Below are 27,997 nucleotides of genomic sequence, written 5' to 3' on the forward strand. Positions count from 1 at the left end.
TAAATCCACAAGAAGGTGCAGCAATAAACACTCACATGCATGCTTGGATATGTATCAATGCCAGTAGCATAAGAATCATGCATGGCACGTGGTGGAAAGAGTGACGGAAGAGGAGGTGGTGGAGGAGGAGGTGGGGGCGGGGGAGGAGATGATGGTAACGGTGGTGATGATGGAGGCCCATCTTGTGGTAAAGGAGGGACAGAGCCCAATGATGGAGGCATATTTTGTGGCAAAGGGGTGACAGAGGCCAAGGGGAACTGATTGTTTGAAGTTCGCGCTTTATTGTGTTCAGCAAGATTATTAGATGAACTCAACTGAACTTCATAAGAGGGAGCCACATCTTCCATTTCAAGCTCCCCATCAACATCTTCCAAGATATGTTTATGCCTTTCAGTAGCAGGAGTTGGCTCCCGTTCTTCAAGGGATTCAGAATTATGCTCAGGAGTGACAGCCTCAAAACTGCCTCCATCAGAATCACTTCCTTCCTCTTCCTCCTTAAGCATACGAGGCATACAAAATCCCGGAAGCTGAAAAGTTGAATTGCTGAAGCAAACAAAAATCAACTCAATAAACAAAATACCAGAAGAAAAAGAATCAATCAAAAGAACGACAGCCATCACAAACTCAAACCTTCCATATTCGTCAACAAGCATACCCTCCATGTCTCTGACAGGATCATCTAATGCCCTCTCAGTTCGAGCAGAGCGACGAGAAAAAGCACCAGAAGAAGATGAAGTACTGAGAGAATTAAGTTCTTTCATGTGGTGACGAATGACTGATTCAGGAAGAACTCTTCTCTCCAGCCAAAGCCTCAAGACCTATGAGGAGAAGAATTCAGAATGTAAGAAGAAAAAAAGGGAAAGAGAGAGCATCATTTCAAATACAGTGAAAACATTCCTAGACTTGCCTTTAGACACTGTCTGCGATTCTCCTGTGCAACCGATCCAGGGGGAGCAGCAGCTGACAGTAGACGTGGAAGCACAGCCTGGATGGCTGAAGGGTATATACCACCAACATCACCTGGATGTTTAAAAGAGGAATAGTTATGCCAAATCAACAAGGAAGTATGTTAATCATGCAGCATTTCTTGCCAAAAGAATTTAAGAAAAGATTAAAGTATAAGAGCATATTAATATTAGAAGATATTACCTTTCAGACCTCGAGAACACTGAGTAATCGAATCCACAAGGAAGAATAAGTCAACTCGCTTGTGTAAGCTTGACTCAGATTCCAAATTACGAGCTAGAATTTCCACAACCTATGTTTATAGAGAAAAGTAATCCCAAAGAAAGTAAGGACAAAAGAATGGACAGAAAATTATTAGCCATATCTTGAAAAATCTTGATGCAGACTTGAAAGTGGTGAATAATTTCACCTCAGTGCTCACCTAAAGTGAAAACAAGCCATATGGTCATCATACAGAGACAGAAAAGGGTGAAAATGTATAACTGGTTTCGTAAGAACAAACAAATGCTCTATTTTTCCCCATCAACAAAAAGTAACAAATCAATGCACCTCAGCCCTTAAAGAAAAGAAAAATAAGTGTTCTCGAGGGACCAATAGACAGCAAATAACACTTTGTACACACAATTCAAATTCTGTACCTTTTTAGGTCATGCATGTAGAGACGCAACAAATCCTTAACAGAATACTAGGAGACCAAGGTAACTAAATATTCATACAGCATCTAGGAACTCCTAAAAGGCAAATGTTTCACAGTACATATACCACAAATTTCTAGGACAGGTTAGAATTCCTTTGCCATAGGATTAATATAACAAGTAATCTGGATCTTATTCTCCAAACCATATAATTCTGATGTTACTACAGGACATTTATAGGTTGCATATTCCCAACACATAATACCTCCATCAAAGACAAGGCTGATATATTTACATGCGGTCCTTTTTCTCTCCTGAAAGACTAAATGGTTATGATTAGTCTATTGAGCAAATTACAGTTTCATTCTACTTGGTTTGCCCTTTACAACTCAAACCCCATGTCTTTTTTTTTGGTGTGAGAATTCAATCTCCATGGTTTTTCTCTCTTTTTTTGATTTTGTTTTTCAAAAAAGCATTTGTTTATTTAAGTTATCACCTTATAATTTTTTATTTCCCTTACTCTCGATTTGTTTAGTATTGCTCTAGTGTTCGTATTTAAAAGCCCAAAAGCATGCAGATATCTTCTAAAAACTAAAGCTTTTATTTAAAACAATGAAAAAAATAAACAGGGATTAGAACGTTACAAAATAAAATGTTAATCTAGTATAAAATATTTGAAGAACCTAAAGCTTGTCTAAAATAGTAACTGTCACATCCTTACGATAATTTTGAAGGATCATACCCATAACTGAAAAGATGACTCCCCAAAAGACCTTGATTTATTCTCAATTTTATACTAGATTAACATTTTTTTAAAGTAACTGGTTGCAAGTTTCATTTAAAAGTTCTATGCTAGCTACAACGAGATGTTTAACATCAATAATGTGTAAAACTAAATCGACATACACACAACCCAACCCCCCCAACAAAAAGAAAGGGAAAAAGCAAACTGCTATTGGGATGATTTTGAAGACTACCTCCTAAACTTTAGTGGCTATGACTTACTAACTAATCTTTCTCACTGTACTTTCAAAAAAAACTAATCTTTCTCACTGAAAAGACCAGGGCCATAAAACTGTTAAAACCAAAATGATTCACACAAAGTGCTTCAATGATTTTGAAGACTGCCTCCTAAACTTTAGTGGCTATGACTTACTAACTAATCTTTTTCACTGTACTTTCAAAAAAAACTAATCTTTCTCACTGAAAAGACCAGGGCCATAAAACTGTTAAAACCAAAATGATTCACGCAAAGTGCTTCAATGAGTACTAGTAAAACCAATCATGTGTCAAGAGACTTTTCTCACCCTGGCAGAGTCCCCAAATTTTGCACAGTCAATTGCCATGCGTGTTGCTCGGCCAATGCTCTCCTTTGTCCTTGTTAAGGTTGCAAGCATAGCTTCAAATGACGACAGAGCAGCATGGGCTTCAGAAAGAGTACTCCACTTTCCAGCAGACTTGGGTCTTTGAGATACTGCTGCTTCAATTTTTCCTTCTTCACCAACAGCTGTAGCACTTGAAGTTTTCTTGTCATGCAAATGGTTATCAGGAGTACAACAGCCATTGCTTTGAGTAACATTGGCACTTTCTGCAGTAGACAAATGGAAAATTGAAGTGGTAGCCGGGGAGGCTGGCGCAGGAGATTCTACTGCACCAATAGGACATGGGCTCAACTTGGGATATGAATGATCATCAGTAACTGAGACAGAACTCGTACGCTTTTGCATTCTTTCATCTTTTACTTCTTCCACAATCTCACCCCTAAGAACCACAACAGAAATGGAAATTTTAGAACTGTTAACTCCATATAATTGCTAAGAAATATAGAACACAATGCATTTTTTAAGTAACATTGGTGTCTCTGAAGTTAAGGGATTCTAACTATTTTGCCTTTGATCTTTCAATTGTAACAATCTGGCTTTTAAACTGTAGAAACTGTTACAATATAAGCATATCCAGAAGTTGGGTAGATTTCCTCAGAAAACCGAGTTGAACGTAAGAAATATAAAAGATTAAGTTAAATACCTTATTTGGTACCCAGCAATTCTTTTATACTGGATAGGAAGACCGTGTCAAATTTTATGCAAAATAAATTCTCATGCCCTACACAAGTGATTTAGTTTTATAGAGAACCTTCATACAGTGCTCAGAATATTACATTCTTCAGTTCAAGGACTAAACTTTTGTAACTTGAAAAAAAAAAGGAATTTGTCATCTTCAGACAATATCAATACCACCCTAGCATTTAGTACTATGATTTATAGAAGTAATTGCCTTCAGAATTCATGAAAGCACCTTAGAACTTTATCTAACAAAACAATATCCTCAGATTCGTTGTATTTTTCAAAATATAGCCTGACGGTTATGTGAATCAACAAAGAAACCTCATCCGAGCTTTAGGAGGAAAATCTCTGAAGAAAGAAAGCTCATAAACCATAACCGAACTTTGTGGAAAAATGTACATATAAAATGTGCATACATATTGAGATTTCAAATGTCATATATATATAATTGTATAGGTGCATAAACTTACCCACTGTTCACTTGGCTGTTGACATTTACTTGGGACTTCAAAGATTTAGTAGTTGCACAATCAACACATTCTGTACCATACTCAGGTGAAACTTTAGCAATTTCATTGGAAGGCAAGCCACAATTCAAACTAATCTCAGCATGTCTCAACGTATCAGGTTCTTTCTCAGAACTTCCTGCCCTATTAATGCTTACTTCAACATTTTCTCCAATTTTTTCATCTTGATTCGATGGCAGAAAATGCTGAGAATTTTGTGTTTGGACAGTACAAGCATCCAAAACTGAGCAACAATCTTTTCCCTTCATGGACTCAATAGTGCTTACAACATCTTCGCATGATTCATTTTTCTGGCTCTTACAGCACTGAATAGCTTGCTTTTGAATTTGTTCTTCAGTGGTTTTGGAAGATTTCTCTAAAATCATTGGTTTTGAACTTGAAGAGAATTCAGAAGTGCTATTGGCTAGAGTGACTAAATTACCCAGTCCCAAAACATTCTCTCCTTTCTCATTGGTCATTTGAGAACATCTTGTCGAAGGAACACAGGACTCATTAGTTAATCTATTCAGGGTTGACAACACCTCAACACATGCTTGACCCTCTTCAGCAGCATTAGCAGACATCGCTTCCATAGCCCGTTGAAGGCGCTTAGATGGAGGTAAAGCAGCTTCACCATCTGCTGAACTAAATTGGTTTTTCATAATTCTCCAAGGTTGAGGCCTATTTTCCAATATCAACTTGCAATCGTTTGAAGGAGATGCATTTGTCAAAGCTCTCTTAGATTCTACATCAGCATGAATATCATCAGAAATTTGGGTAGAAATCTTTGGAGAGGGTACATTATCAGTAGCTCCTATTGCGGCACAAGAGTCTCCATGAGCACGATTTTCCTCTTCACCATTTAACAATGGACTCATCTGCTCTGGCATATTGATTGGCACTTCTTTTAAAGGTTTCTTTTCTGCTTGTGAAGAGATGCATGCCTCCTCGTTAGATGATGGTTTGCTCATTCGAACCCTGGCTCGTTTAACTAATGGCAGGTGCTCATCTCCATTCTCTTTCGGAAACCTTTCCTCTAAATGTTCAAATGAGTTTTGCGAAGTCTGACAAGAATTACGAACTCCTAAGTCTAGGTCTGCATCTACATCCATTAAAGTAGGAGGCTCAGCAGCATCATTACCCACTCGCTTCCTGCTTGGTTTCCTTTTCTTCTTAATGACCACAGCCTTTATTTGGAAATCAAGCCCTTTGCTCAACTCAACATCCCCTTCCAAGCACTCAACAACAGTATCAGAATGTTCAAGTTTGCAATCAGAATCTATGGTACTGCCTTCATGCAAACTAATATTGTCGGAGTCAACAGTGGCAATCTCAGAACTATTATCTTCAATGCTCCCATTTGACATTAGAACAGATGAATCGACATCATTCCATTCAGAGGCACCAGGTGATTTCCCAATTCGTTTATTCCTTCTCAAAGCTCCATCCCTGATTACCTTAGTCGACACGTCAGCAGCACTCTGGCTAACACCATTGCATTGCGCAATGAAGTTTCGCAATTGATATGATTCCACCCTTAATGAGCTTCTGGACTTCCGGCATGATGCTGCCTTTGTAGACTTTTGAGATCTTAACCCGCCAGATCTTTTCCTTGAAGTGTAAGTAGTCAATGTAGGTGTTTCTTTAGCCACCAAATTATCAGCAAGTTGCTCGCATGCTCCATTACCAGCTGAGGCATTCTCAGCTGAAAGATTTTGATCCTCTATAGCTTTACTAGAATCTGAACCTTTTGATTGCAAAGCAAGAGCTGCAGCAGAAGCTTCTGCTGAGTCTGGCAATGGGTCCATGGAATTCCCACCATTTGCATGTGGAACTTCATCAGCAGATTTGGGCTCAACCTGCTCCTGTTTCTTTGAGTTCTCATAACTCTCTATTATCTCCTGCACAGCACGGACAAAATCTGCGCCCTTCCCTTGACGTTTGATCAGAAGTGATTGCTTCTTTTCCTCTGTAAATGCTTCAACATCAGCAGGGTTACAGAAGGCTCTGCACAACAACATGCTCTTGAATAAGGAAAATGAACTATAAACATTCAAATGCTCGAGGAAAATATTTTTAAAAAAATAGTTATAGCAAACATGAAAACTATACAAAAATTAGGCATTTTATAATCACCCTTATGCTATTCGCAGTTCCCCAAGAAATAAATTTCATTGTAGCAGCATAATAACTTGAACCACAATATAAAAACCATGCATCTTGACCTCGGGAAACAGGAATAGTCTATCTGCATACCACAAGGCAGCAACATCACCATATCCACACATCACTTAACAAACAATTGTGCACCCACAAGTACAAAATTAACATTCAAAGGCTTCAATAAGAATAACTTTTAACATTTCAGCCCAAATGGACCTACTAGGGCTTTCCTCCAACGATGCTGGCTACAGTAAGAGCACAGACCTTACAGATTGTTGAGGATTTCTTGTAGAGAGGTGAGTTTGTGTCTAGCCTGAATTCTTCCTTTCATTGTTTCAATTCCAAAAATTGAAGAGTCCTTTAATGTTACTGACCTTCGGCCTATCAGCTTAATGAGTTGGCATTTAAAAACTGCTTGTGAAAGTCCTTGCATTTAGATTGAACAAAAGGTTGTGGTAAGGTCATTGGCAGTCTTGATCAATGGAGGTCCTCCTTTTTTCTTGAGAAGTAGATTAATTGTCCTAGTGACAAGGTGACTCCCTCCCTTGTATTCATTATGTCAAGGGAGCCTTAAACAATATGTTGCTTATTTGAAGGCTTGAGGCTTGGTACAAGAAGCATGCTACAGAAGTCATTCACTTATAATTTGCACATAACTCACCTTTTTTCGAGTTAAGTAAAACAGCCTTTCCCAACAACCAGAGCTTGTTGATTTGCTTTCAGGCAATCTCGTGTTTAAGGATCAAGTTTGGTGGATGATGCCGATGTAGAAGACCTAGCCCAAATTATGGATTGCTTCTTTCTCCATCAAGTACTTAGTTCTCCCCCTGGAAGCAAAATTCAAATACCTAAGGGCATTGGACCCGATAGTTACTCAAATGAAAAAAACGTTGACAAGTGGAAGAGGAAATGTCTGTCCAAAAAGGAAAAGCTCACCCCTATCAAAAGCACTCTCTAATTCTTTTGCTCTGCATAGCGGCTAATAAATTATAACGCATGGGATGGCAAGAGAATGGACAGAGCAAGGAAAAAGATCATCCCCCCATTCATCTATCTCTGTTTCGGTAATCTAGAGAGAGAAACAGGAGGTTTCAAGGGTGTTTGTTCTCTGTTAGAATGACCTTTTGTTCTAGATTTTATGCATTTTATTTCACGGTCATCCTTTCATTAAGGGTTAGGGGACCTGTTACACATTTTGTTCATATCTCCTATGTAACTATGTTTGAACTTAGGGGTACTTCCCTAGGTGTCTTGTGAAAATCATTCTCTTTTCATTAAAAATTATATTTAACTCTCAATTTGTATCCTAAGTGTTGGAAACGAGTTTTTAGAAATCTATACACTATTTTACTCAAATGTGCATTCCAATGAACTATTTCCAACATCCTACGAGTTGAACATAAGTTTTGCATAAACCTAGATATGACTAGCAGTTTTAAAAATTCTTCCACAAGTTAAATAATTATTTCAACGCGTTTGCATTGTCCAAATATCTAAGAATCAAAATAGAAAAAACTGTCAGATTGACATTAAAAAGGTAAAAAGGAAACAAGTCCAAAGAGAAACAATTCTACACCTAGGAATAGATTTTCAAATACAAAAGCATGTGCCAAGTTGTAAATGCCAGCATTGTAGGGTTATGAGCCTCTAATTGTTTCCTTCATATTTCAAAAGATATAATAAACAATTAATTGAATTTGAAGATAACAATTATAATTATTAGTGAATTAAACAAAAGAATTTTCATCACCTATAGATATTTAAGTAAATTCATACTCATCATCTATCCATGAATTAAACAAAAGAAATTTCGTTATTTGTAGATATATAAGTAACTTAGGAGCTAGTTTTGATGATTTGAAGATCAAGCCTCAAGCTATCAAGAGCAACTGAAGACAGTATGAATCCACAGTCCCAAAGTAGGAGGGAGCCGGATATGGATAGCAAGAGGGAGCTTAAAGGTTTCAAGCTCAGCGAACTCTGATAAGGAAAATGGGACTGGGAATCAAGGATGTGTCTAAATTGATTCTTTATTATAAAGAGATTGTATCTAGAGAGGCATTCCTGCAGAGGATGCATCTTGACGTACTAGTATGATATGGGATGAGAGCAAGTTCAAGCTGGTGGATTGCTGTGGGGTGGGGAGTTTCGTCTCTTGTGTTTTGAGACATAGGATGCCAGGTTGAAGTCGAGTGTTTCATGGGAGTATGGTAGAAGGGAGGGGGCGAGGAAGAGCTTGATTGACTGACGTGATCTTGTGGAGTCACATAGCAGGAGGGACCTCCTATGGGTGATTAGGCGTGATCTTATAATTTATGCCAAGCGATGAGAAGTCTTTCTCTATGAGGAATCAGAGGGATGTCGGGGCAATTCAACCTTATTGGTTTCGTTTGGTAGGTGGAAAATGGACTTGGTCCAATTCGAGGAGAAGGCCCAATTTGCGCGCTTTCTTGTTTCTACTTCTTTTAATTCAAGGTTCTGACTCTTGTGGAGAAACTATCTATGCAGGCCACTATAAATACTTTCTTTAATGCTTAGAGAGTGGACGCATCAAACGGGCACCTTGTCATATCAGATTTGAAAATAAAAGGATTAGAGTCCACTGCGTTTCAAAGCCTGTGAAGGATTGATGCAATGAATTCCAAGTGGAAGGTCATTTCAAACAAACAAATTCCAAGTGGAAGGAGATGCTATTTTCAAGATTGCAAAGAGATTTCAGTACGTCAAATCTAAAGTGAAATTGTGGAAAAGGCCAGAGTTTAGCGACAGCTGCTGCAAGAAGGGACCTATTGATGCGTGCTTTGCAGAATTTCACAAACTAAAGGGAAAGCCATGTCTAATGTCACTGAGAGGGCGAGTACGAAGAATGCCAAGTGATCCTCCCAACTTATTACTCTACCTCTTGAAGACAAATATCCAAGGCCACCTAGATTAAGGAGGGTGACATATCAGGTTCTTCCACAGTCTTGCAGTTATCATAGACATTGCAATCATGTTAACAAGAAAGAGGTGGACGATCAAATTGTGGAGAATATTAGTGAACTGCAGGAGGTTGTTAAGAGCTAGATTGAGGACCTTCTCTACAACGAGCTTTTCCCTTGGCATCCTAATCTTGATGGCCTAACCTTACATCTTTATGCGGGAAGGAAATAGCTTGATAGACCTTTTTTGAGGAGGGAATTCTGGAAGGACTCACATCTTGAAAAGGGATATTGCCCGAGGTCCACATGGTTTCTCCATGGCTTTTCTGCAAAAGAAAAGGACAACTCTGAAAGATGATTTTTTGGTGAAGTTCATTAATTTCTTTGAGAGAAGGACTTTCCTCTCCAGCCTAAGTTCCACCTTTTTAGTGCTAAGAGCCTTCAAACATTAAGACCTTTTGTAATTTGGTGGCTACAAACACCTTACTAACATACAAGCTGGAAGATTGAGGTGGGTTTTATGCGATGTGGGGAAAATACTGATCTTATGGCTTTATTTACGGAGTTTCCTGCAACTGGTTCCTTTATGAAATTCTACTCTCTTGGTATTCATTTCCAAGGTTCAAGGCGCGTCTAATATCAGAAACTTCGGGCCTATCAGCTTAGCAAGTCCGGTTTAAAAAATTATTGCTGAAGTTTGGGCAAGGAGATTGGCTAAGGTGGTTGGAAGTATGATGAGAGAGTGTCGACATGCTTTTGTAGGGAAAGACAAATTCTTGACGTTACCCTTATACCAAGCGAGGTTGTTGATACCCTATTGAGGAAAGAGGGCCAAGGAGCAGTATGTAAACTTGACATGCAGGTGTGTTAAAAGACAAATTCCCTCAGATTTTTGCTATCACTAGATACAAGGATATGCCGGTTAAAAAGGGATACAGGGACAACACAGGAGGGGAAGTTTGGCATGTGGAGATGTAAGGAACCTCAATGACTGGGAGATTAATGAATATGAATCACCTTTGAGCTCTATCTATTTTATATCTTTCAATGAGAATTATGATCAACTAGTTTGGTCCCATAATTCAACAGGGAACTTCACAATTAAATCTTTTATAGACACTTAACTAAAGACAAGGACATAGAGTCCCATTTAGACAAATTTGGAAGGTGAGTGTGCATGTAAAGGTTGCTTTTTTTTGCTTGGGAAGCAAGCTGTGGATATATTTGATTATTGATAAGCGGATGAGAAGGGGGAGGATCATTGTCAATTGGTGTTGGTTATGTAAGAGAGCAAAAGAGACATATGACCACATTCTTCTTCGTTGCCCCATAGCATCAAGTCTATGGGCAATGGCTTATGGGACTTTAAGGTATAGCTGAGCTATGGTGAATAGGGTAAGGGATGAAGTTTGGGCATGCAAGGATATTTCTGGTCCGAAAAAACAATTGTGGCTTATCTCATTGGCAATCTTTTGGGTTATTTGGAAAGAAAAGAATAAGAGAACGTTCCATGAGATTGAAGAAGATATTAATAGGATTAGAGCGAGATGGTTTCAGACCATAAGTTTTTTTTTGTAATAGGTCATTCTTTACATACTATAGAGGATTTTGGTGATTTAATAGATATAGGGACTGATTTATAAATATTTTTGTACATTAGTTTACATTTCCTTGGTGCGTATAGTTAATGAATTTATACTTTTTATTTCTAAATAAAAGTTACATGGATAGGGTGTATAATCATGTCTCATGGAATTTTCTATTTTATATGATGGAGGTTTGCATTACTACAACACCATTTGCAATTTTTGTAAATGGAAGTCCATTTTCTTTTTAAGGCTCCTAGGGTCTTAGACAAGAAGATCCCTTGTCCCCTTTGCTCTTTATTATCTCTATGGAGGTTTTAAATAAACTTCTACTCAAGGCAAGAGAGCTTCATTTTTTCAGAAGGATGAAGGTAGGTAAGTAAGGCGAACAGGTAGAGGAAATACATTTATTTTCTACACATGGCACTCTTTTGTTTTATGAAACCAACCCTGGGGATATCTGCAATAATAGATGTATTTTGTTGTGTTTCTAAGTTGTCTCAGGTTTAAACATGAATATGGCAAAGTCAGAATTAGTATAATTGGGTGATCGATGGGACACAGAGTTTGGCCAATATCTTGGGATGCAAGAATGTCACTCTCTCGATCAATTACTTGGGTCTTCCGCTTGGGACCAAATTCAAAGACAACTCGTTTTGGGATCAAGTGGTAAGTACATTCTAATCTCGTCTGGCAAGATGAATTACGAATTTACCTTTTTAGGGCAGAAGACTTATTTTCATCAAAATGCAATGATTCCAAGATTGAGAAATTTAAGGCTCCTCAATTCTCTTTCTTGAATGGAAATTTCTAAGGGGATCATGGATGAACCTATCTAGAGGGGGTGTTTCTCAATTAAATTCTACTACTTTTGTTTGGCCAAAAAGGAGGGTATAATTGAGAATTTTCCTAGGAAGCTAGCGTGGAAGATGAAGGCCACCCCTGGGGAGGCTTTCTTGTATGGGAAGCAACTTTGGTGAAATCCTATTATCTTCATTAAGCAAAGAGCGCAAGAACTAATGTGAAAGTCGAACGAAAACTGATACAAAAGATTAATACTTCACCCAGGGGTGCCCTTCTTTGTGGAAGCAGCAAAGGAATATATTTGAACTATAGATAACCTAATTAAAAGGGAGAGTCATTGTGAATTGGTGCTTTTTATGCAAGAGAGATGGTGCTTTTTATGCAAGAGAGATGCAAAGTCGAGCAATCTTTCCCTTATCGACTTTAGTATATGGCCTATAGTATTTTGGGGGTTAATTGGGCAATGGCTAGTTTGGGAAAAGAGGAGATTTGGGCATGGAGAGGCATCTAAGGGGATAAGCATTACAAAAACAATTTAGCCCCTATTCCTCTTGCTATCTTATACATATTTGGAAGCCATAGCACGTGAGCGCATCAAATTTTCTTTTGATACGATCAAGGATGTTTGGCTCCAAACTCTAGGTGCTTTGATAAATGGTTATTCTCTCTATACTTATTTTTTGAAATGTCATTCTCTCTATGCTTATGATGATTTAGGAGATTTAACTGATATTTTGACATTTCAAAAGCTTTATTTACGGGTCGCACCTCCTTGGTCTCTAAATACACTGCACTAATTTTCACTCTCAAAAAAAGTCCCTAGTTCTTTCGAAATTACTATCTTTTTCCCCTCAAAGTCAGATTTAAACTCAGCCAACCTAAGCTTAGGGGTTTGCAATTAGATCAGTAGGAACACAACCAAAGAAGCAAGATTCTGCGAACATTAGCATTTATATTTATATTCAATTCTGTGATACAATTATTTCAAAAAAAAAAAACACATTCTACAATACATGAATTCGAGGTAAATCCAAACAAGAAACACCAGACATGATTTTTTCAAAAGGAAAAGAATATAAATAAACATGAATTAAAGGGGTGCCACCCATGAACCAAATGATGATTTACAAGATAGTCAAAATACAACTATAGGTCCCCAAGATCCTTCCCAGAAGAAAAACAACAACCTTGAAACAAAAGGAAATGGTTTAAAACCAAAAATCTCCTATCCCGCCTTGGGAAAGGAATATAATTACCTAGCTCAGTCCATTCAGTGTTCAACTGCAGGTTCTGGCTACCAAAATTTCATAAATGCTAATTTTGAGTTCGAGAACGATTGGGGTTATTGCAAGTCGTTATTTTTCCAGAAGGAAGATGTGAAGTGGTTGCTCTAGAGCTTTAGAGAGTTCAGGTCGGAGAAAAGTGAAGGCGTATGGGAAAGATATCACCAAAGCAGTTGGAGGACCCTTTGTATGTCTCTGGGAAGCAACAAGCAAGGTAATTTTTTGGTATCCTCGAAAGACTGGGACGTGGTGAGTAGAAATTTAAATAGAATCATTCTTCCTGAGGGAAATAAGGCAGATGGTTGGTGGCAGTTTATGGAAGTTATCCATATGGTGGCGAATATCGAGCTGGTTCCTCCAGTTTGGCTAAATGGGAAGGAAAGAAGGAGACCGGTGCATTGCGTGTGTATAGGGGTTACGACTGTGGGTGATAAGATGTCCAGATTGTATGGTGGAGTGGCGCGTTCGACTAGAAAGGAAGAGGACGACCTTTGCGGAGGTGGTGAGAAAGCAAGAGGAGAAAGGTAGTCAGGTAGGGCAAATTGTGTTTTCAGGCCGATCCGGACTGCCTCAAGCGGACCCATCTTTTCGAACCATGTATAATGGGCTGAGAAAGATTGATAAGAAGAAATTTTCGTGGGCTGAACAAAGAAAGTGGGTTGATCAACTGGGGCACAATCAAAGGACGCGGGTTAGGAAACTCTAGCGACCCATATCCATACAACTCGTCAAGCCCTTTAATTCATTAAAAGAAAAAGTTAAGGGTGCTGTGAGGGGTGTCGAAACGGATGATACTATGTCGTGCAAAGAAAGTGAGGTTAGGGTTCCCGAAAGCGTAAAGATGGACATCTCAATGGGGTGTTTGGGGGATGAGGAAGGTGCCGAAGCTGATATCGATGAAGGTATGTATGTCGACTCCATGATATCTGAGGAGGACTTTGACATAGGGGAGATGAGTGACATGGAAGGGCATACGAGTATGGATAAGGCATTTTCCATGGCTTTGGTGAATGTTACGCAAGTTGATGGGAAGACGATTCCTGGGTACAAGGAGGATGCAGCGCTAGATGTTACTCCCATTCGGTGTGAAAGTCCACTAAGGTTGGGCGAGGAAGCAGAGAAAACTCTATAGGAACAATATTCAATGTGGGTTAAAATAAACTTCTTAAAGGTGAGTAAATTATTTGGTATGTCCTGTGATGGGTTTGAACAGGGTGTTTAGTTTGCTGGAGGAAATAGAAAATAGGTATAAGATGGTAGAGGGGAGAGAAAATATGAAAGAAAAAGGGGAAGAAATTAGGGGAGGGGGGAAGCAGGGAATTAAAACGATTGGAGTGGTCACTCAAGGAGGAAGGTAAAAAATGTAAAAGGGGGGAGGTGAGTCAATCTATTAGGTGTACCTTATGATTGGAAAAACAATATCATGGAATGTGCAGGGGGTAAATGACAGAAAAAAGAGAAGTATTATAAACAGGTGTCTGAGAAGATGGAAACCGGAGATAGTCTATCTACAAGAAACCAGAATGGAAGAGATTAATAGTGGGATTATCAGTAGTTTATGGGGTGCTAAGAAGGTGGATTGAAAGTTTGTACCTGCTATGGGGTCGGATGGAGGAATTCTGGTTATGTGGGATAATGAAAAATACAATTGTAAACGGTATGAGGTGGGCCAGGTGTCTCTGTCGGTGTTGCTTGAAAATTGTGTCAGTGGTGGAGAGTGGGTATTCTCGGGGATATATTGTAGAGGGAACAAAGAGGGAAAAAAGAAGTTAAGGGAGGAACTTTTAAGCTGTAAAAGTAGATGGGGGGTGGGATGGGTGGTTGGGGGGGATTTCAATATGGTGTTGCACATGAAGGAAAGGATGGAGGCAATTACAAGTCATGGGGAAATTGATGAGTTAAGAGATATGATCAATATTCTTAAGTTGGTGGATCTACCACTTGGAGGAGAGGAGTGGACATGGTCTAGCGCTCGGGAGGCCACATCTCGGTCGAGAATTGACCGATTTTTAATATCTAACAATTCGTTACTAAAGCTTGCAGGTCTAAAGCAGAAGGTCCTGGGTAGGCCTATATCGGACCACTTCCCTATATGTCTAATACCTGATGGCATTATTTGGGGACCATGTCCTTTTAGGCTGATTAATAAATGGCTGAAGGTAGAGGGTTTCAGGAAATTGATTGGCAGGGTGCGAGGGCAGAAGAGGGTGAGGGGAACGACAAGTTTTATTTTTGCTGCTAAATTAAAGGCATTGAAGGAGGAGATCAAAAAATGGACTAGAGAGGAGGAAGGGATGCTGGAGAGGAGAGTTAGGGATAATTTCAAAGAGTTGGAAGATTTAGACAACAAAAAATGCTGTGAGAGGATTAGATAATGAGGATCGGGCTAGGAGGGAGACTACAAAGGGCAAAATTGCTACTTTTTTTAATATGGAAGCGATTTCATGGAAGCAGAAGGCTAGAAAGAAGTAGTTGCAGGAAGGTGATAAGAATACAAAATATTTTCACAGTTTAGCCAATTACAGAAGAAAAAATAATTATGAGGAAGAACATAGTTTGGAAGGCGAGCCGGTTAAAGGCAATGAAGCTAGGGAGGGTGTTAAACCCTATTTCCAGAAGTTGTTCAAGGAGGAGGAGGTTGTTAGACCAAACTTTGAGAGGTTAGATTTTAAGTAGTTAAGGGAGGAGAGTAGAGTGGGGTTAGAGATATCTTTCATTGAAGAGGAGATAAGGAGCTGTCTTGAGGAGTGTAATGAGGAGAAAGCGCCGGGTTCGGATGGTTTTAATTTATTATTTTATAAAATATTTTGAGAAGTGATAAGAAGGAGGTGGTGACTGTTTTTAATAACTTCCATAGAACGGGTTCTTTCATTAATTCTATTAATACTGTTTTTTTTTGTTATTATACCGAAGGTGGTCGGTGCTAAAAATATTAAAGATTTCAGACCTATTAGTCTTATTGGCAGCATTTATAAGCTTATATCTAAAGTGCTAGCAAGAAGGATATCTAAGGTGCTTGGAGAAGTCATCGGAGAAAATCAGAATGCTTTTGTGGAGGAAAAGCAAATTTTAGATGCTGTGATGATTGCTAATGAGATTGTTGATGAGCTGGTGGGAAAGAAAAAAGAGGGTGTTATATGCAAAATTGATATGGAAAAGGCCTATGACCATGTTAATTGGAGTTTCATGGATGACATGCTAGGAAGATTGAGGTTTGGAAGTAAATGGAGAAGATGGGTTTTGATTTGCATTTCTACCACTTCTTTTGCTGTGCTGGTTAACGGAGGGCCCTCTAAATTCTTTAAGGCGTCAAGAGAGCTTCCGCAGGGGGACCCATTATCGCCTTTACTGTTTATTACTGTTATGGAAGCTTTTAGTAGAATGATGGCTAGCGCGGGGGATTTGGGTGTTTTTAAGGGTGTTGAGATGAGAAGGTGGGTGTCCTAGGTGAAGGTGTCTCATTTATTCTTTGCGGTTGATTCACTGATTTTTTGTAAACCGTGTATTCAAACTTTGATGCACTTAAGGTGTATCCTCATTGGTTTTCAAATGGTGTCCAGACTCAGGATAAATATGGGAAAGATCGAATTAATTAGAGTTGGTGGTGGGGGTGACGCGAGGCGATTGGCGGCTGTTTTGGGGTGTAAGGTGTCGACATTACCGATTAAATACTTGGGTTTACCTCTTGGTGCTGATTATAAAAATGTCATGACTTGGGATCCTATTGTCGAATTGTTTGAGAGGAGATTGGCCAGTTGAAAAAGGAACTATTTTTCGAAAGGGGATAAACTCACATTAATCAAAAACACCCTTGCAAATCTACCAATTTATTACCTATCCATATTAACCATTCCGGCAAGCATTGCGGAAAACAGCAAGTACAAAATGAGTAAAAACCCCCAGTATAGACTGGTACGATTCAATTCAACATTTTGTTTGTTCGGGTTTGATTGTCATAGCTCTCTATAATTCGAATTAGGTTTATCATTAGATGAATTGCATTGCTAATATTGACCCTAAAAAAGAAACGGTAGGTACAGCTAATCCATGAACTGCCAACCATCATACTATAAAAATTGGATAGGTTCGATCTATGGTCATAGGGTCCTCCTAAAAAAATCTACTAAATTCGTCGAGTTGTTCCAAAGAATCAAAACGGCCAGTTATTAATGGAATTCCTTGTCTGCTCTCTGTAAAATACTCGTTTGGACGAAGGCTTCCAAACACATTATAAGCTAAACCCGTGCTGACGAATAACCAACCCGCAATGAATAGGGAAGGTATAGAATGATGACTTTGGGTTGCACCAAGCCGGAAACCAAGTAGATTTATTTTGTCCCATAAGCCTCCACTACTATATGTATCGTGTGATATGTTGACATATTCGTCATATACGGTTGTATCTTCCAATACGATAGTTATATGACAAGTGGGTCTTTTTATCGGATAACTCCGTCCTCAGGCTCGAGGTTTGAATTTTTTTACAGTATTACCCTCGTTTATTTCGGCTTTACTAACAACTAAACTCGTTTCGTTGAAACCCATATTGTGACTAGCGTTTGCTGCTGCCGAATAAACTAATTTAAAAATGGGGTAATATGCTCGATAAGGCATGAGTTCTAGTATCATAAGTGTTTCTTCATAGGAATGTCCACGAATCTGATCAATTACTCTTCGTGCTTTATGGGCAGACATGCGTATATGTTGACCTAAAGCGTATACTTTTGTATCTGATTTCTTCTTTCTTTTACTTATCATAAGGTTCACCTCTCACTAATGCATCTATATTTATTTGAATTTATTTTATTAACGACGAGATTTATTATCATTTTTTGCATGTCCGTGGAAATTTATAGTAGGTGCAAATTCTCCCATTTTGTGTCCTACCATACGATCTGTTATATAAACAAGTGTTCCCTTCCATTATGGATAGTGATAGTATGTCCGATCATTGTGGGTATAATGGTCGATGCCCGGGACCAAGTTGTTATTATTTCTTTTTCCGCCTTTGTATTAAGCTTATCTATTTTTCTTAATAAATGATTTGCTACAAAAGGGTTTTTTTTTTTAGTGAACGCGTCACAGTTAATTAGCTCCTTTTTTTTTTAAAGACGAAGAAAGGAATTCAATTTTCTCTCCTATTTACTACGGCGACGAAGAATCAAATTATCACAATATTTATTCCTTTTTCTACTTCTTCTTCCAAGTGCAGGATAACCCCAAGGGGTTGCGGGTTTTTTACTACCAATTGGAGTCCTTAAACTTGAAAAGATCCAATGTAGATTTCTATGTAGCGATGAGGTTGGAGACAGAAAATATCATCTTGTTAGATTGGAGGACGTTAAAAAGGGAGTGGGGGAGGGGGGTTTGGGATTAAGATCCATTATGGATATGAACAAAGCTCTTCATGGGAAGTGGTTATGAAGATTTCTTAGCGAGAAGGACAGGTTGTGGAGGAGGGTGATTGTGTCGAGGTGAGGGGATTGGGAGAAAGAGAGGGGAAGAAGAGAGAGGTTTAGACCGCATGGCAAGAGTCTGTGGAGAAGAATAAGGGATGGCAGAAAATTTTTTTTGAGCTGTGTAGGGTGGAAAGTGGGGAAGGGGGAGGAGATTAATTTCTGGCACGATGAGTGGACGAGGGAGTTCAAACTTAAAGACAGATTTCCTGGGATTTTCGTAATTGCTAGTGATAAGGAGGCAAAGGTGGAGAAGTTTTTTGAAGGTGGTGAGGGTGATAGAACATGGTGTGTTAAAATTAGAAGGAATCTACAAGATTGGGAGATTGAGGAATACAGTAACCTATTGTTCTGTTTAAATAAAATCAAGTTGAATGGAAGTAATGATGAGAGGATTTGGAAGCTAAATACGAATGGGGATTTTTTGATTAAGTCGTTATACTGCACCTTGAGCAAAAAGAGTGATGTACGGAACGTGACTGCACCTTTCAAGCTTATATGGAAAGTGAAGCACCTCCGAGGGTGGCGTTTTTTACTTGGGAGGCGGCGAAAAACAGCACATTGACTATTGACATGTTAAAAAGAAAAGGAAACATTATGGTGAATAGATGTTATTTTTGCAAAACTAATGAGGAATCATGTTACCATTTATTATTGCGCTGTCCTGTGATTAACAACATTTGGACTATGGTTTATGGGCTCTTGGGTTTGTTTTGGGTTAGAGCCAGTAAAGTTAGTAGGGAACTTTGGGTTTGTTTTGGGTTAGAGCCAGTAAAGTTAGTAGGGAACTTTGGGCGTGGGCGGGTTATTGTAAAAAGAATAGACATACATTCCTTATTCTACTTACCATTTTTTGGGTTGTGTAAAAAGAAAGAAATGCGAAGGCTTATAAGGCCATTGAAACTGATATTGAAAACATTAAAAACAAATGGTTTCATACTTTTGGGTTTATCTTGTTAGGTCATGATGTGAAAGAGTTGGAAGACTTAGGTCTCCTCTCGAACTACTTGATAGCTTTGTAACTATTTTGTATACGTGCGGTACCCCCTTAGTACCTTTGTGAATATATTTTATTTCTTTTATTTCAAAAAAAAAAACAATATCAACTTTGCATTGATTTTCAACAATACTGCTTGTTTTTGGGTCTTGTAAGCATAGAAAAATCGACTTGTAAGCATGTGTTATTTAGATGTCTGGAGGTTTACAAGCTGTGGACTTTGGTCTATATGCTGTTGGCATTAGTTTTTTTCCTTTTTTCTTTTTGAATCTAGGCTGTTGGGCATTTGTTGGGTGATGACAGGATCAGTGAGGGAAGAAATTTGGGTGTGGAAGGGTATACGAGGTTGGCGGAAACAAATGGACATAATACCACTCTCTATCTTTTGGGTCGTTTGAAAAGAGTTGAATAAGAGGGCTTTTGGGGGGTTTTGAGGAAAGAAATCCCCTAACTGTTTTTTGGATTGTTTGGAAGGAAATGAATTTGAGCGTTTTTGAGTGAATTGAAAATGATATTACAAAGATTAGAAATAGATGGTTTCAATTATTTGGATTGCTAATTATTGGACATAACTTGTATAGGATGGATGATTTTAGGTATATAATAGAGTCCCTAATAAATATGTAATACTTTTATACATGGGTTGCACCCCTTTTATGTTTTGTTAATATATTTATACTTTTTATTTTGAAAAAAAGAGGACTTTTGAGGGAGTTGAGAATGTTAATAATTTTGATATTTTAAAGAATAAATGATTTTAGACTCTTAGTTTTTTGTTACAAGGTCATTTTTCCGTTTCTATGAAGGATTTAACGGAACTTGTTAATATATTAATAGATTTGTAAATGTTGTAAATAGGCGGCACCTCCTTGGTGACTAAATTAATACAATATCACATTTTATATTTCAAAAAAAAAAAAAAATTGATGGTTTTCCTTCCGATTTTATTCTATCCTCTCATCTCATAGAACCCTGCCCTACAGGTAGACTTCTCAAACAAAGTTTTTAACTTACCGAATTCAAAATTTTAAACCCTAAACCCTAATTGCTTTTCTTTATTTGTAACATGCTACTCAAAAATAAAATATTAATAATAATCAACCTGCAATTTTGAAGAACTACCAGTTCTATCCTCTCATCTTACAGAACCCTGCCCTACAAGTAGACTTCTCACACAGTTTTTAACCTACCGAATTCAAAATTTTGAACAGGAAGGCTTCCTAATTGCTTTTCTTTATGTGTAACATCCTACTCAAAGATAAAATATTAATAATAATCAACCTGCAATTTTGAAGAACTACCAGTTAGCTCTCATGTCTATGTAATGATTTTACACCACTTCATAGATCATTAAATTTTTTTGAAATAACTTCATAGATCATTAAATTAAAATGTGCTTAACACGGGGGCCAATATATATATTTTTTGAAATAAAAGTATAGAAGTGTATTATTAACATTGGTATCAAGGGAGTACAACCTGTATACATATTATTTATAGGTCAATAAGGTGATCAATGATCCATCTTATTAATGTCATGACCCAAAAGCATAGAACCAAAAACGTGGATCTATCTATTTCTAATATTACCCATCTCCCTCTCAATACCCTCAAAAACCTTAGCATTCCTCTCCTTCCACACAACCCAAAAGATAGAGCGAGAAATCAATAATAAATAGCGTTTCTTTTCACATAAGCCTGCCCGAGCACACAACTCATCCTAATTATCCACGCCATTACCCCAGTAATTCCTAGATGGCTATACACCATGGTCCAAATATTAAAACCAGAGGCACCAAAGTATGATGTGATCGCAAGATTTCTCCTGCATTTTATATAAAAAGCATCTGTTAACCATGGTTATACCCCTCCTCTTCAACTTATCAATTGTCAAAATGCATTTTTTGCTCGCTTCTTAAGCAAAGAAAGCAACTTTAGGAGGGGCCTTTGCCTTCCAGATCTGTTTTGCCGAAAAAAGAACATCCTCATTGTCATCCACACTTGTTAAGTGCTTGTAGAAATTCTAGATGTAGCAATGGCAAAAATATTTCTAGAAGTAGCCTCCACCACCACCATATTTAGGACTTTACTTGAACAAGATCTGTTCCGTAAGCTCGTACTTTTGTATCCTTGAGTTCTAAGAAAACAGGATCTCAAGTCTGGTGGATGAATCGTGACCATGCGATCAGAACGTGATTAATGGTGGAGACAATTCTTGAACCGTTGATTTTATAGAGGATCGTTTTCAGTTGGGTTTAATCCTAGCTAAGGTTGTCACCTGATTATTTGATAAACTAATCAAAACATGGGGGCCAATATCTCCCCCTGTTGGTCAGGGAACCCTCCCCATGCTCATGGAGAAGTGTTCGAGTCCTATGGTGGTCTAAGTCACCCCAAGTCCCAGATCATTTAATTAACATCTCATTGCATGCTACAAATGGTACTAGAGACTAGAGGGGTAGCTGACTTGAAGTCCATAAAGTTACCTCTTCTAGTAAATAAATAAGGAGTAAGATGAGAATAGAAATCACAACTACCCAGTAAAACCTTGTATACCCAAGTAGAGATTTGCTACTAAACTGATTTGAAGAGTGCAACCAGCAATAAGTCTCAAACTATATTTCATTAAAAGCTCCAAAAAAATCCTTTCTATCCCCTAAATTATCAATACACTGATGGGGAAAAAAACAGAATAAATCTAGACTGAACTTTATGTCTCGGTCTGTGTCTCATTGATGTAGGAAAAATAAGATTTATTCGGGCAATTAGGTACTTAAGGGGAGAAAAAACCTAGAGATTGCACCTATTGTTTCTTAGACATCACATTTAAGAAGTTTTAAGCACCACATTTAAGGGGTTGATTACATTCTACACCCAGAAAATTGAGAAACTCTTAAAAATATTATTGAAGAGGACAAGCTCTGCTGGAAACTGAAAAAGAATGGCCAATTTTCTGTTAATTCCTTCTACCATCAATTGAACCAACCCAACAATAATGTTTCTAGGGACTTTCCTTCCAAAATTATATGGTAATCTGGCGCCCCTCCCAGAATCTCTTTTTTCGCTTGCGAGACTGCATTGGAAAGGATTCTCACTATTGACAATTTGATGAAAAAAGGTCTCCCTATGGGAAACAAATGCTTTTTCTGCAGACTCAGCCAGGAATCCTGCAACCACCTTCTCCTTGGCTGCACTCTTCCTTATAAATTATGGTCTATGGCATTGGGACTCTTAGGCCAATCTTGGGCAATGGCTGGCACGATCAAATCTGAATTATTGGCATGAGAAGACATTAACAGCAGGAAAAAAGCTATTCGCATCATACCCCTTACTTTATTTTGGGTTATTTGGAAAGAGCGCAACAATCGTCCTTTTGAAGAGAAGGAAGCGGGCTTTAATACTATCAAGGACAACTGGTTTCACTATTTTGGCTCTAATGTCCAAGGGCATAACCTTAATTGTATTGATGACTTTGTCTACATTGTAAATATGCTAATCGATATGTAAATAACTTTTGTACATGGATGGTGCCCACTTAGAACCACTTTAATATAACTCTTCCTACTTTTATTTCATCAAAAAAAAAAAAAAATTGAAGGATCAATAATGAAATTACAAGGCCATCTATATCTATAAGAAGCTTTTTTTAACTAAAAATAAACTATAAAACAGTAAACTAATAGAAGCAGGTATATTAATCCCAATATGAATAGGAAATATTACTAATAATATTAGGAATACTAATTCTAATACAAATAGGAAACCAATAAGAATAAATTCATAAGTTACTTTATAAAAATACTCCCCCAATATAAATAATATAATAGTTTTACATTTAAAAGAATTATTATTTTTTGAACTAAAAAGTATGATGTACGTGTTACTACATGCACCAAGGGGGTGCAAAACCCATTCACAAAAAAAATTAGCATTTCAAATAGCATATCAATTAAGTTACAAAATTCTTAAAGGAATACAAGTCTTATTTCAAAATCAAAGCACCAAGGGATTGGAACCATCTCTCTCTAATTCTATCAATGCCTTCTTCCACTCCCTAAAAACTCTTCTATTCCTCTCTTTCCAGATAACCCAGAAAATAGCCAAAGAAATGAGTCCCAAAACCTTCCTCCGCCTCACAATATCCTTCCAAGCCCAAATCTCATCCTTGATCCTACCTGCCAACACTCTTTTTTTTTTTTTGAAATAATACCTGCCAACACCCAATTATATCCCAAAAACCCAAAAGTCGTAGACAATAAGTTGTATGCAATAGGACATTGAAGAATAATGTGATCACAAAGTCTCCTCTGCGCTCTAGAATAGACAACACCAGTTCACAAAAGTCTTTCCCCTCTTCAGAGCTTGTCTATAATCAAAATGCTACCACGAGTAGCCTCCCAAGTGAAGAAAGCAATTCTAGGTGGTGCATTTATTCTCCAAATCTGTTTAAACAGAAAATGTTCTTCAACGTCCACTCTCTTTAGTTAGATAATTATAGCAAGACCCCATAGTGAATGGACCCGTAGGGCTTAGATTCCACAGGGGTTGATCAAGATCCTCATTGAGAGACACAAAAGCTAAAACATGTAACAATAGTATATACTCTTCAATCTTCCAATCATTTAAATTGTGCATCACTTCCACATACCATTTCGTCCTCCCCAACCCTCCAATATAAGCCTCTCTTACAGTCAAGTCTTGGTCACAAGCTATAGCAAAAATTTGTAGGAACCTCTCTCTCAAAGCATAAGTCAACACTCTCCCCATCACCAACTCTCCACTTAATGCACTCCTCAAATTTCTCTCTCCCAGTACATATCTTCTTCCATAAACCAGTCCCATTAGTTCTAATCAATACCTTAGGGAATCTCCCTCTATGAATTTAAAAGAATTATAACTTTTAATTTATTTTTGTATAACTCTTTTTGCGCTGTTTGGAGAAAACTTGCCCACGAGTTTTGAAGTGACTAAGGATGTAAAACCTTGACCTTCAAGCTTTCCCATGAAAACTTTAACAACTTTGTGTTTGGTTGTTGTCGCTAATACCTAAAATGATGGACAAGTTTCTCTAAGAGTGTTAAATATGATGGAATGATGAAATCAACATGTCGACCAATTGGTATGTCAAATCTATTGTTGTATGGAAAATTTCATAGAGTTGACTCTTGGGAAAAGATATTGAGCATAGGAAACTATAATGATTCTTCTTGCCCTTATTCTTTAGAGTCCGATAACATGCACCCTAACAAAAGAGAGATACTTATTTGTTAACTAGGAGCTAAATGATCATTCTCGTGGGATACATAAACATCATTTTTTTCTTGCACCTCTTCCTTTCCTTTTATTCCATGCAAGTTATTCTTCGTTGGGCATTCATATCTCATGTGCCCACTGTGTCCACATCCATAGCACACAACTATCAACACTTCCACATCAAATATTCTTCCACATCAAGAGACACTAAGTAAGTTAGTGTTATAGTGGCAAGAGGTTGGCGAATCAACTCTTTTAATATCAACTCTTAGTCCTATCTTGAATCGAAATGCTACTTGACTACCATCTTCAACCTTCTACATGTACTTAGTTATTGACATTTTTTTAGATACAAAGTGTGACTTAGTTACTGATATATTATCCTGGACTTAAGTGTAAGCTTGGTCACAAAATTTGTTAAAATAGTTTGGAGGCAAGTACTTTTCACAAAGAATAGGTTTCATCTCATACCACATTCCAATTGTTGGTTGCCTCCTTCTTGTTATATTTTCATCAATAGTGTACCACCATGTTTTTGCAGGCTCAACCAATTTTATCTTAGCAAATCAAACTCTTCATGCATCTAACATGCCATACCAATTGAAGTACTCTTCCATTGAATTAAGCCAATCAAGGAAGAAACCGAGATCTCTTCTTCCATAAAAATCAAGAACTTCGACCTTTACCCTCCTGGTAATATCTTTGAAATTATCTTCAATATACAGCTTGTTCAATTTGTACATCTTGAATTAGTGGACGTACTTGTGTTGTGCAAAAGTCTCTTAGTTGTTCGAAGATTGTCTCAATAGTGTTTTGCATTGTTTCTAATCTAGTATTAGTGACTGTCTCATATGACTCAAATTTAGCATTCAATTCAGCATAAGTCATCACTGTTGGAGCTTAATTTCTCCTTGAAAAAGTGGTTGAACTGAGAACTCACTGAAGAAGTAAAAACAAAACAGATTGTTCAAGGTCTACGGCAGCTGGCCACATGTGGGCTTCACGCATCGGCTTCCAGTCAACAAACAGTTGCAGCTGTTTGGATGCAATGGTGCAGAAGTGCCGATTTAGGCGAGCCAAAGGCTGTGGGAGCTTCCGTCAGTGAGTTTGGCAGTTTAAGATGGAGTTTCGAAATGCGGCTTCAGGGGTTGATTGACCAGACCTTTCAGGAGCTGATGGTAGTGGCAATGTCAACCACCTTCAATAGGTTTGATCAATGGTGCTGACGACTATTTTAGGATTTATGATTTTTTAAATGGAATTGGGACTAGTTGGGTGAAAAGTTTTGAGAATCTGGGTGTAGAATACTTTTAGCTCTGATACCAATTTGATGTAGGATAAATATGGTTGATTTAAGCTAATTGGGGATTAAGGACAAAAAAACCTAGATATCACATCTAAAGTTTCTTAGACATCACATCTAAGAGTCTTAAACACTACATTTTAAGTGTTTGATTGCATCACACAACCAGAAAATTGAGAAACTCTCAAAAATATTATTAAAAAATTTGAATTATCAATAAGTGAAAATTATAAAGCCATTTATAACAATCTATAAGTAATTTTTCCTAACTAGAATAAGACTAGGAAATAGTAAACTAATAGAATTAGAAATACTAATCTTAATAAGAACAAAAAACAAGCATTTATAATATTTTTTTGAAATAAAAATACAAATACTAATAAATTTAAGAATACTAATCCTAATAGAAATAAGAAAATACTAATAAGAATAAAAATCATAAATTACAAAAACTCTCCTCAATAATATGGACTTCTAAATAATATAATAGTTTTACATCTAAAAGAATTACAACTTCTAATCTATTTAGGCATAACCCATTGCACCATCCATTCACATTAACACATTTTAATAATCTCCTCAACCAATAACAAAACTGAACAAATAAAATTAACCATCATCACAGAGGATGAACAAAAGAATATTAAAGGAACAACCAACATTATAAAGCAAACAGATCCATACTACTGCTGATAGTTCTTCAATTTAAATACTTAAACACTCATTTCCTACGTAAGTTTACAATATTTCCATTAACAAAGCAAAGTGCTATATAAGTACGCCTCGCCTTCAATAAGACTAAGTTAGCCCCTTTTCATTCCTTAATCTAAGGCTGGTGGACAGAAAATTTTCACAAATCATTTCAAATATAAACAGACCAAAATAATAAGATAAACATTGGAATTCCACAAATGCTTGCATTCTTCTAATCCCTAAACTATGAGAAAGATTGACCAGGACTTCCATGCACATATCACGGGTAGAATTACCAAAATATTTTGTCCAGTCAGCAGGAAGAAAAATTAGCAAGCACACTCCTCTATAAAGAAAAGCAAGGCACACCATTTGATAAAGATAGACCTCACTATCCCAACCATACATTTCCAAGAAATCAATCAGAGAAATACCAGTGAAATATCTGCGTAACAGTGTACCGTAACATGGTTGATGGCTACATTAACTTGTAATCACCATGAAACTAAGAAACTCATAATAATTGTGGAAAAATTATCTTAGGTAACTGTCGGAAAAGGTTCTCACATTTGCTGGGTTCCAAAGAAGTAAACCAGCACTTTTTTCCAGTCAGCTGGATAACCCCATTTTTCTGGCTCGCTTACCTGCAATTAACAGCTGGAATGATAAGCCCAACAAGCAACCTATTCCACCTAACTAAACTACAGGAAAATATAATGAAAGGTCGGAAATTCTACTGCTTAGTGGGGCAGTGACGATTGGGTAGAGAGGGGCATCAATCAATCTATTTCAGGCAATAAAGCATTTCAACAACAATAAAGCATGCTCCCCAGAGATTCCTCACAGAATAAATTTTCCGTTTTCAGAGTCTTCACTACGAGCAAGAAATAGGTATAAAGATCTCGCTCAATTGCATCAAGATATATGCTTGTCAGTTACCCCAGTAAAACACCAAGACCAAAAAGCACATGCTGATCATACAAGAAATCCACAACAATTCCTCTTTTATCCAGACGTCAACCTCCTATAATAACCAAAACCAGTCGAACGTGCAACTTAATGCAACAAAAAACCTCAGTCAAACGAATATTAGACTACCATAACGATCAAAAGGAAAAACTCCCCAGTGAAATACCAGCATTGAAGCATTGAAGACATTGGCATGCAACAGGTAAACCTAATTAGGCACATCCCTCCTCTGCCCAATCAGTGAAACACCGGGATTGCCAGGCAATCCACAAAAAGCACCCATATAATTGCATAAATAGCCGCATAAACAGAAATAATTATAAAGAGGCGAAAAAGAAATGTTCGCTTACCGTGGCAGGCCAAGCAGGGAAACCTTTGACTTTGGCAAGCACAAGATCG

General features: G+C 37.6%; 1 protein-coding gene and 1 non-coding gene across 2 annotated transcripts in view; one reads left to right on the top strand and one right to left on the bottom strand.

Annotated features, from left to right (window-relative positions):
* LOC110825351 (protein HUA2-LIKE 3-like) overlaps nucleotides 1–27,997 on the bottom strand; it is a 30,146-nt gene that overhangs the window by 1,522 nt on the left and 627 nt on the right. Inside the window, exons 1-8 of the mRNA XM_088216967.1 lie at nucleotides 27,949–27,997; nucleotides 27,197–27,273; nucleotides 4,135–6,177; nucleotides 2,909–3,362; nucleotides 1,150–1,258; nucleotides 908–1,020; nucleotides 631–818; nucleotides 36–543 (exon numbers count right to left, since the gene is read on the bottom strand). The exon at nucleotides 27,949–27,997 is cut by the window's right edge and continues 627 nt beyond it. Of these exons, the coding sequence (XP_088073093.1) occupies nucleotides 36–543; nucleotides 631–818; nucleotides 908–1,020; nucleotides 1,150–1,258; nucleotides 2,909–3,362; nucleotides 4,135–6,177; nucleotides 27,197–27,273; nucleotides 27,949–27,997 (3,541 nt within the window). The remainder of the gene's footprint in view (nucleotides 1–35; nucleotides 544–630; nucleotides 819–907; nucleotides 1,021–1,149; nucleotides 1,259–2,908; nucleotides 3,363–4,134; nucleotides 6,178–27,196; nucleotides 27,274–27,948) is intronic.
* Nucleotides 21,461–21,676, top strand: LOC148268622 (small nucleolar RNA U3). The gene has a single exon (XR_015818180.1). It is a non-coding gene; the product is annotated as a small nucleolar RNA U3 (small nucleolar RNA).

This window comes from Carica papaya, chromosome 3 (genome assembly GCF_054855325.1).
Source record: "Carica papaya isolate Zhongbai chromosome 3, ASM5485532v1, whole genome shotgun sequence".
NCBI classification, from domain to species: Eukaryota; Viridiplantae; Streptophyta; class Magnoliopsida; order Brassicales; family Caricaceae; genus Carica; species Carica papaya.